The sequence below is a fragment of the Helianthus annuus genome, chromosome 6 (assembly GCF_002127325.2).
Source record: "Helianthus annuus cultivar XRQ/B chromosome 6, HanXRQr2.0-SUNRISE, whole genome shotgun sequence".
NCBI lineage: Eukaryota > Viridiplantae > Streptophyta > Magnoliopsida > Asterales > Asteraceae > Helianthus > Helianthus annuus.
In genome coordinates this window covers 54,034,797-54,045,394 of record NC_035438.2, presented here as the reverse complement: position 1 = coordinate 54,045,394, position 10,598 = coordinate 54,034,797, and the positions used below count along the sequence as shown (strand labels likewise).

At 39.1% G+C, this 10,598-nt stretch overlaps 2 protein-coding genes across 3 annotated transcripts; one reads left to right on the top strand and one right to left on the bottom strand.

The window, feature by feature from the left end:
* The first annotated feature begins 1,501 nt into the window (after positions 1-1,501).
* Positions 1,502-3,650, top strand: LOC110865519 (transcription factor LUX). Of its 2 annotated transcripts, none has more exons than XM_022114778.2 (2): positions 1,502-2,609; positions 3,376-3,650. In XM_022114778.2, the coding sequence occupies exons 1-2, from the start codon at positions 1,679-1,681 to the stop codon at positions 3,384-3,386; spliced, it is 942 nt and encodes a 313-aa protein (XP_021970470.1). In that variant the 5' UTR covers positions 1,502-1,678; the 3' UTR covers positions 3,387-3,650. The 2 variants fall into 2 exon arrangements, with proteins under 2 accessions (XP_021970470.1, XP_021970469.1); XM_022114777.2 differs by having other exon boundaries at positions 1,504-2,673.
* Positions 3,651-4,930: 1,280 nt separating this feature from the next.
* Positions 4,931-6,326, bottom strand: LOC110865518 (E3 ubiquitin-protein ligase RDUF1-like). Its single transcript, XM_022114775.2, has one exon. The coding sequence runs from the start codon at positions 6,198-6,200 to the stop codon at positions 5,169-5,171; it is 1,032 nt and encodes a 343-aa protein (XP_021970467.1). The 5' UTR covers positions 6,201-6,326; the 3' UTR covers positions 4,931-5,168.
* Between the last annotated feature and the right edge of the window lie 4,272 nt (positions 6,327-10,598).

Here is a 10,598-nt window from a genome sequence, read left to right as displayed (position 1 = left end):
TGGTCGAAACGGTACGGGTCGAAACGGTACGGGTCGAAACGGTACGGGTCGAAACGGTAAGCGTCGAAACGGTTCGCGTCGAAACGGTTCGCGTCGATACGGTTCGCGTCGAAACGGTTCGTGTCGAAACGGTTCGATTCGAAATGCTACTGGTCGAAACGGTACGAAACTCGTCCCGACCCTAAACCCGTCTCGTGCGAATACTTGTGCCGGCTCAAAACCCATTCCGATCCGAAACATGCCCCGTTTCTTTAAGACACTAACCCACATCGACCCATTTCTTTAATGTTGTCGACCCGCTTTGACCCGAAAATAACAAGATGGAATCTCAAGTGACCCATTGTGACCCATTTAGTTAAAATATCTTACCCAAACCAACCCATATAATTTTAAAAGCAACCCAAATTGACCCATTTGGAAGGCTTTGGGTCAAAATTGCCCCCTCTAATGCGTGCATATGATCTGCTTTCAAATATATGCTCAGAACTAAAGACTTCATGAGAACTCATAACTTTTCAACAACCATAGAAGATAATGCTCAGAGTTAAAGACTTCATGACAACTCGTAAGTTTTCAACAACCATAGAAGAATTTAGAGGGTTTGTATTCAAAACAGAAAGTTTCAATTAGTTTAATGAAACCTTAAACACGTTTTTTCCATTACTTTTGCTCAGCATTTGCTTAAGCTCATGTGAATGTTACGACAAAATGCTTAGATAAACTATTCCGATTGGTTTTAAGTTGCCATTGTTGTTCCTTATGAATTGCTATCATTGTTTTGAATAAATTCTTTCTACATAAAAATGATGTAATATATTGTTATCTAAAGGACATATAGCTAATTATTATTCACACACATGTTGCATTGTCATCTAACACGCTATTATCCGTAAATAATTTAAAGTTTACGCGAATTAGCAGTCCACTTGGTCTGACCTAACCCGAACCGTTTAACCCATACCAAAATAATTTGAAGGCTGCCAACTCTTGTAAAGGTTAATACTTGGTTAACATGACAGTGGTGTACCGGTTGTATGAAGCTTTATCAAGTACCCATGTAAAGGTTAATGCTTGGTTAACATGACAGTGGTATACCTGTTGTATGTCGCTTTATCAAGTACCCATGTAAAAGCCGCCGACCCGTGTAAAAACCATAGACATAGTCAAATTACTAATAGTAGACAAAAACGGTAAACCTACAGATAAAACATCAAATGTGGTGTATAAAGAAGTCTTTAGTCACTTATGATTTTTGCGTTACTTCCTTTTTTCAGTTCATTGTAGTTTACTAATTTCATTAGTACTTGAACATTTATTTATGTCAAAGGATTATTTTAACAATTATAAATTGTATATTTGTGTGTTAGTCCACCCGCAAAATTCGCGGGTTCTTAGACTAGTTAAACATATATGTTAGCCAGCGTTCTTAGACTACTTAAACATATATATTAGCCAGCGAAAGTACATGAAATGATGAAAATATCTAAGTTTATCCACGCTGGCATCTAGATACTTCCTGTGTGGAAGCCAGATGTACCCTTTTCCCCTTGCACTTTACCCTTTTTCCCCTATCCTCCAAATATCTCCAAAGAGATTCTTCTTTCACACGTCACCTCATCTTCTCCATCACAAAAATCCCTTCAATTCAATCCTACCGTTCGATTTGTAACAATCGCTTATGGGACAAGAAGTCAGAATCACCGATTATGACGTCAGCACCGCCAACCACGACGGCCGCGTGACGGCGTGGGAGGCCGGCCTGCCGGAAACCGCCGATTTACCACCGCTGTCACAGATTCTGTTATCACCGGAGATGGCGTCGGCGTTCAGCATCTCACCGGAGCCTCACCGGACCATGATCGACGTCGATCGGGCCTCTCGTGACACGCTATCGAGTCTCCGAGGTCAGTCGGAATCTCATCTGATGAATAAAATGAATGATTTTAGATCCGTTAGTGATGAGAGAGAAGATGAGATGGTTGTTGAAGGTGAGGAGATTGTTGATCTGGTTCGAGACGGTGGAGATTCGCCGTCGAGGAAATTCCGGCGAGTTGACGGTGGTGGTGGTGGTGGAGGAGAAGAAGAAGCTGAGTCAGCAAGGGCGAATAAACGGATTCGGTTAGTTTGGACTCCGCAGCTGCATAAGCGGTTTGTTGAGGTTGTTGCGCATTTAGGTGTGAAGAATGCGGTACCGAAAACGATTATGCAGTTAATGAATGTTGAAGGATTGACTAGAGAGAATGTTGCTAGTCATTTGCAGAAGTATAGGCTGTATTTGAAAAGGATGCAGGGGTTAGGTAATGATGGGCCGTCTTGTTCGGATATCCCGTTTGCTTCGACTCCTGTTCCGAAGAGTGATTTAGGCGGTTCGGGTGGTGGGATTGGGAATGAGAATGGGCAGGTTCGGGTTCCGGTTCCAATGCCCTATCCGCCGCAGATGGTGCCCATGCCCTACCCACCGCCACAGATTGTACCTAGTGCTGCAGCTGCTGGTGGAGGTGCTTATCATCATGGGTTCGAGTATCATTCGCATCATCCATATAATATGATGGTGCAGCCAAAAGAGTGGTCTGGAAACAACCTTGGGCCAGTTTTACCGTATCAACATAGTATGACTCCAAACCATAAATAGATTTCTGTATCCATCTGGGATGAGTATTTATGTATACAGAGGTGAGATTGTAGCTGTCTTTGTATGCTTGAATGAAAATTAGGTTAATGAACTTGCTTATAGCTGCTTTAAAGAAATCAAGTTTGTAGAGATCAAAACAGGTCAATTTTGATTTTGTTATTAGTCTATACATGTGTTTGGAACTTTGGATGAGACTTGCATACACATTTTGGGAATTTGGCTACAATTGGTTACACAAGATTCTTGATGAAAGAAATCTAGCTATGATGTTTAGATTAAAAGATTAAATTTTCCTTTGTCAATAACATTAGCAAGTGGTGTCTATCTTTTGAATTTTTGAGCATAGTTTGTCTAGATTTAAGTGTCATTATAACTACAGAAGTAATCTGGCTATCTTTACCTTGATCTTTTTTCTTTTGAACAGTATTACATTTTCTATTGAGGTGTTGATTTTGCATTCATTTAATTTAGCTTAATCATTAAAGTATACACTATGTGATTGTTGTGTATTCATCATTTTTGCATGTAATCTACCGTACAGTGTAAATGTGTTTGTGATGATTAGTCAAATCTTTGTTGTCTGCTAGTTACTGAAGACAACCATATCAACCGTAGCACGTTTAGTTCTTTATGCATTATAAATGTAATTGAACATAACTAATAATCACATATCAAGATCCTAGTATCATCTGTGGGTGAAAGCAAATTGTTGAGCCTTTATTATTTCCTGTAATTGTTGGTAGGTACTGCATGATTCTACTTTCGAATGGTAAGATTGAGAACGTCTGCTAGATGTAAGACTTGCATTGAAAATGTTTGAAGAGATATGTAAAGTGTGGTTTGATTTGGGGTCAATCTGGCTGTATCGAAGCAGAAGACAGTTGTTGCGACATGATTGCCAAGGATTGTTAGGTATATTCCTAACCCGTTTATATTCATAAATGTTGTTTTCATGTTTTAACAACTATTCAGTTTGAACCTTTATGTACCACAGATGTGTTGTAGAATCTTTTTTTTTTTTTTGCGAGTCCTATTGTCATTGTCAGTGCATGCATTGACCTCTGTGGGTTTGAAGCTTTGATTATTCCATTAGTAGGTTGAGTGGAAGTGGCTATATGGATGGGTCCCTAAGTTGGCTTGAGACGGGTCAATCTTAAGTTTAGGCTAAATGGTAGGGTTCATTTACATCGCGTTTCCAAGTTCCAAACCCCCTGCCGCACCATTAAACTGCCAATCCCAAACAACTGCATAGATCTCAAAGCGACTGAATTGGGTGAGTTGCTTCGCTTTGGGTCGTTTGGGTCATTTTCAACTGTTTAAGAGCACTCTGACTTTCTTGGCTGTTTTTTTTTTTTTTTAAATTTATAAGTGGGTTTTTTAAAGGCTAAATTACATGAATGATCCATGTGTGTACAGAATTATGGTCCTGTCCTTTTTGGAACTACACAAATTGTACCTAAAATTTAAACTCAACACTCATGAAAGCCTGGCAAAATGGTCGGACCAGTCCATGTATTGGGTCAAAACAAGTTCAGGTCAAACTAGGTTAATGTCAAAACCCGTTCTGATCAAAACAGATGCGGGTCAAACCAGGTTCAGGTCAAAACGGATTCTGGTTAAACTAGGTCAGGTCAAGAAGGGTCGTTTTACAAAAAAGGTATCACTTTGGTTCAGGTTAAACGGGTTCTGATCAAAATAGCTTTTGCTTGAATTGGATCGTTTTTTAAGTATCAAATTGGTTCACCCGTTGTATTTGCTTTTATGGAGGCGGCTAGTGGGACTGGTGGTAGTGGCGGCGGTGGGGTGGGGGTAGGATGCATCGATAGTGGTGGTGATGTGTTGGCAATGGGGGATGGTTGTACACACCGTGGTGGCGGGTGTAACCTGTCTATTTGGACCCATTTAGTTTTGTAAGTTTTATAATTGTGATTTGAATTGACCCATTGTTTAGGAACCTAATTTGACGCGTTGTATAATTTTGTAACTAGTTAACCAATAAGCTAATTTTATTTGCTTTAAATAATTCCCAACGCTACTCATGATTTATCAGCCAAGCTATTAAATCTTTTTGATAGTCTATTTACCTAACTAAAGGATGTGTTTGGTTTGGTCCGGGAGTTTGAATTGGAAGGATCAATATAAAAGATTAAAAATGATTATTATTATTATTCCCTTAAAAGTGATTATTGGTTGTTTTAGTGGAGTGAGTTTGTATAACGCTATTAATAAGAGTTTATTAATAAGAAAAACCTAACAAAGGTTTAACATAAATTTGTAACTCGCAATTATATATTTATGTATCAGAACCTTTTATCCGATTAGTTGTAAAACGGTATTTTATGTGATTTATCATAATTTAAGTTTAGTAAATTTCCAAATAAAACAGAGAAATATGAATTGCATTTCATGCTTCCATCTGGATGGGCGTATGCCAAATCTCCATTTCAATGATAATAATATTTTCAATTTCTGTAAGAGGTGTTCTTCAAGTGTACCATCTGGACAAACCGTTTTATTCATCCAAATTCCCCTTTCATCACCTTCTCATTCCACTAAACACCGAACCGGATCTTCTGTTCACCAATCCACCATTCGAATCAGAATCCGACCTTCTTCGCCGGAGAAAAGAGAACATATTACGAAAAACTCCTCCAATTCCACCACCTCCTCCCCTATTTCTTCCAGATCGCCACACAATCCTCCTCCGCGAACCTAAACCGTTACCAGATACACCGTCCATTTCCGTGTACACTACCGGAATCTCTCTCCGCCCGGCGAACCTTCCTACTGCAAATCCACCGTCAGGTACCCTCCATATTGTTAATGATGATGATGATTCTTCGTTTTCTTCTAGATTGTTCGAATTTGTTAAATAATCTGTTGAAAAAGGTGTTGAATCTGTTGAGAGTTCGTAACGGCAAACAGGACACGAGTTTCGAACATTTAGCCACGGGAGAATGCAATCGGAATGATAGATGTGCTTACACGGCATCTCACGAGCGTCATCTCCGATTTCGAACGCTTCTATGCAAACGGCACACTGCAATTCAGTGCTGACGTGTACATCCGAGATCTGAATCACCGGCATCGATTCAACCGCTGCTTTCGACGCCGGTGAATGTTCCGTTTGACCTAATCCGTTGTTTATCTCGATCTGCGATAACTGATCGAGCAACCGGTTGAACTGTGGACCGATCAGAAACTCTGTCATCGCCGGCGTCAACGGTTGCAGTCCGGAGCCAGTTCCGTCGTCGTAGTACACCGCAAATCCTCCGTCTCCGCCGCCGTCGCCGTCGCCGCCGCCGCGAAGAACGATGTACGGATTAAACGGAGATCTGTACTCTCTGTTTCTCCGGGACCGGATATCTGACGGTTCATTGCTGCCGCGCGTGTAAATTGATGATCGCCGGCGAGATTCTGGTGGTGAGGTCACGTGAGAGTGCACGTGAGGATCCACTGATTCGATGAATTCTCCGTTGCAATGAGGACACATAACGGCGTGTTCAGCAGCCGTTAGTCTGACGACGCGTGTGCATCTGTAACACCAATACGACGCCGTACTGGACATATTCAAAGTTGAAACAAAATGGTTAGCCCGTGACTAGTGAGGTTGAAAAGTTGAATTTTTAGTTGACCGGAAAATAATATAGAGAATGTGACTAGTGGTAGTGGTGGTGATGTGTATAAATATAAATAAATATAGAAAGGGAGCCACACATGAATTGATTGGTTGGTTATAAAGTTCACGCGTGATGATGGTTGGGCTTTAAGGAGCGTCGTCTCAGTGTTTGGTAGACGCGTCAAGACCTTTGTTGTTACCTGGTTCAGACCGTCACCTACTACAAATGCTTGCGGTTCTTGTTTTTGAACCACATAGGGTTAGTTAGTTAGTTAGTTTAACCAACAAGCAATCAATGTTTTAAAGGTTAAATCATTTAAGTTTTAGTATTACTCTTTAACAACTCCTCTAAGAGCATTCACATCCAATCCATCAAATTATACATACATTCCACTAAAAAACAACTCCTATATCAATATATTTCCACTAAAAACAAATACTTTTTCTCTCTCCTTTCAATTAAATAATATTATCATTACATTTTTCTCTAACTTCCACTCACAACCACTTTCAAAATATATTAAAAAATTATAACGAGTGAACAGTGTCCCCCAAATATACAGATGAACAGTAACATTCTCTCTCTCCTCTACTCACAACCACTTTTTATACCTTTTATAATATAAAAACCACTCCTCACATAATTTGATGGTTAGGATGTGAATGCTCTAAGGCCCCAACCAACGGCAGGCCATTATGGAATTATGATTGTGTGGAGGTTTATGGATGAGGTGTGACGCGTTAAATGTTTTAGGTATCTACTTGGAAAGGTTCTTATGTGTGTTCTTTTGGAGCGTATCGATTATTAAGGATAAAGTGCGAGAGAAGTGCTTACACTTTTGGGTTCCTCATTGGTTGGGAGTTGGGGCCACCTCCTAATTAGGAAACTAGTGAGCTATGATCGTAAGCAAGATAGAATGACTGATCACTGAGGATTTGAGAACGCTACAAGCAAGGACGGATCTACCTATTGAAGAGTGGGTTCACGTGAACCCACTGGATTTTAAATTTTTAATAGAGATTATATATAAAAAAGCTGAGGGCATGTTTGGCTAAGCTTTTTAAAACAACTTATTGACTTATTGGTTTTGTGAAAAGTCATAAGCTACAAAATGATGTTTGGATAAACTTTAAAAAACTTTGTCAAATGGTTCTTACGTACACATATAATATACCCTCTAGCATTTATCTATATTGTGTTGTGTTAGTTGATAGTGTATTCCATCGTAGTCTTGACTTAACGATGCATTTTAAAGTAGATTTGTTATTTGAGAATTTTTTTTTGAATACATAGAAGGTTGATCCACTATAGAATCATGACATCGATCTTAAGCTTATGCTTTAGGTGCAGTGTGTTTTTTAAGGTTGATCCCTCTGCAGACCTTAGAAAATCTTAAAAGTGGCTAGGCCAAATCTGCACCAATAAGAGCTCACGCAGATGTTTTTTTATTGAAACATCTTCGGAAAAATAAACAGTCTGCAGATGGCAATGTCTGCTCGTGGTCTGCGCGGCGCAGACAGAAGAGCATGCACAGATTTTTTTTAGAAAAACAAACACCGCCTTAGTGCATGTTGTTTTGTCTGGCTATGAGGTGCTCGATGCACGACTCAGGCGTGCCATCAACTATGGAACATTATTGACATTTTGGTATGCTTAGTTTGAGCATAATTTAAACAAAAATATAGGTATGCAGGAATTAAAAATACAAGTATGCGAGAATGGGAGGCGGAATGGAATGACCATTGTGAGTAAATAAAAAAAGGGTGTTAGGTTGGTCATTGTAATGGAATCGCCTATTACACAAGGTGATGCGTGGTCGAATAACGGTGCTCGTTAATGTTTAAGTTAATGTTTTTATGTAACTTTTAATCTCGAATAGCCTACTTTTAATTAAATTTGTGTTTTGCAGGTTTAACAGAGTTTAAGGAGCTTTTCGGGAGCTTTACGGGTCATCGGGACGCTTTACGGACCATCGGGACGCGAAACGGGTTAACCGGTGTTGATGCATTTATTGTCTATCGCCTTCGTCAATCCGAGTCGTAGTGAAAAGCCGGAAGGAATCAAGCGCATAATGTCATATTTAGTTAGAAATGGCAAGGTGGCAAACTTGTAATTAGTGTGAACTTTCATTAAATAGCCTTGACCATATAAATAAGGGATTATGTCACTAGTTTAGTTAGATTTTGATAGAAGATTTGGAGAAGACTTGGAGAGAAGACTTTCTAGAGAGAGAAAGTAGAGAGAGAAAGTATTGTATTTGTGATTCTTGTACCGTACACGTCAAATTTAGCAATGGAATCACATTAGTAGTACGTTATCGTGTGTTCGGTCACGTTCGTTCACGGATTCCGCACGTGAAACGTTCGTTACGCAATCGAACGGTCGAAAAACCGGTCCTACAATTGGTATCAGAGCTAGGAGCTCGATTGCTTGATCAAACACATCGTTTTCGTACCAGATTTCAGAGCCAAATCAGATCCGGATTCATTGATTTCTTCATTTTCTACTCGTTTCTTACGGTTTTTACGGAAATTCGACAAATTGAACGTGATTTCACGGTCCGTTTTGCCTGAATTTCTAACATATTGTGCGAAATACGTAGAATTAAAACCCTACCAAGTTTCACATCGAAACTCCAAGCCGTTTTGGAGAAATCGCGGTTTTTCGGTCCGAATTCGCGTCAAATTTCAGCTCTGGTCCGCTTATTTGGTCAGAAGTATGGATCGCTTATTTGGAATTAACTAGGTTCGCTCATGTGAAACAGGTTGGATCGCTCATAGTGAAATCGGTATGGACCGCTCTTAAGTCAATATTAGGATCGCTCATTGTGTCAAGTGTGGCTCGCTTTTAAGTCAAAGTGTGGACCACTCATAAATGTCACATGTTGGTCCGCTTATGTGTCGTCTTCTTCATGTGAGTTTCTGAAAAAATGTCGGGTACATAAAGAATCATCTTTAATAGTTTACATCAACAAAAGGTCCAATCATTCGACCAATCATTCGGCAAGAGTTGACGGCAGCTTTGTTTGTGAATAAAGTTGGTATATGTTAAGAAGTTGTCAGCGGTAAATTGCAGGTTCAATCACAAAGTATATGGTCCAATCACAAGCCAACATCACTGTCCCATATTAGTGTGTTTGATCCACCGCCCACATACCATTTTTTTTAACTTGTCGTTGTTGATTGCTTAAAGTGCTTCGCCCTATTATAATATAACGGCCCTTGGTCACCGCCCCACTAAACAAACTGACCCAATCACTGTGGTTTACAACCGCCCACATTTTTATTACAAAGGCCCTATCACAAGTTTATTCATTTGTCAGCTGATCAGTTCGAGAGTTTTATCTTTTCAAACTAATCATTTGTTTGTGTGGTTGCAGGAGATTCGAAGTGTTTTTACAAGGTGTAAATATCTAGAAGTTGAAATTGTGTGAATTTTGAACGAAAAATTTTTTTTTAATCAAGTCACTTAACAAAGAAAGTGAGATGAAAATGGTGTTTGATGAACAGGAGAACTATTATTTCGAAAGATTTAATGATTGGCATCACGGATTTCTAGATGAGGGTTATAGAAAAGTGAGCAAAGATGGATGGGCAAAAAGGTTTAAATATTTTGTGTGTCTGAAAGACGAAACGTTGGATGATCTTAAAGACCGATATAGTGTTTTACTGAATTATCTGAAAGATCATGAGATATATCCGTCAAATGTTGAGAAATTGGAGAAATTTGCAGATGCATTACCAATTGAATGGGGTGAATGTTTGAAAAATTTAAGGGAGGACTCAAATTTTTCAAAACTACCTTTAAATCAATTCATCAGCAAACTTAAAGCTCATGAACTTGAAATCAGAAAGAGAAAGAAAGATATAATCAAGGTTTTGGAGAGTAATGTGCTAGATTTGAGTTTAGATGTGTTTGAGGAGATGATCAAAAGGATTGGTAAATGTATCAGGGCAAAACATGTGCTGAAATACGATTTCAAACGAGGTTGTTATATTGATAATAATGGAAATCCTCTTGATTTCGTTAAAATGTTCTGTGCAGGTACATTCACAGCAAAGGAAGAAGAAAGTCCAAAAGCTGAAGAATCGGTGAAGAATGAAACAGTGTGCTCTAAGTGTGACAACTTTAAGACTGACAATGACAAACTCGTGAAAGACATGGCAAGTTTGGCATCTGAAGTCAAAAAGTTGAAAGACGAGAAGCACGTTGCTGAAAATAAGATTCTTATTCTGAAAGAAAATTGTGAGAAGTTGAAAGCTGAAAATGACAAACTGTTGGTTGGTTTTAACAGTTTGACTTTGAAAAATCAAGAATTTCAGAATCAAATGAAAATTCTTGAAGAT

Coding starts and splice junctions, on each gene's coding strand:
- LOC110865519 (XM_022114777.2), top strand. CDS start 1,679: ATGGGACAAGAAGTCAGAATCACCGATTATGACGTCAGCACCGCCAAC.
- LOC110865518 (XM_022114775.2), bottom strand. CDS start 6,200: ATGTCCAGTACGGCGTCGTATTGGTGTTACAGATGCACACGCGTCGTC.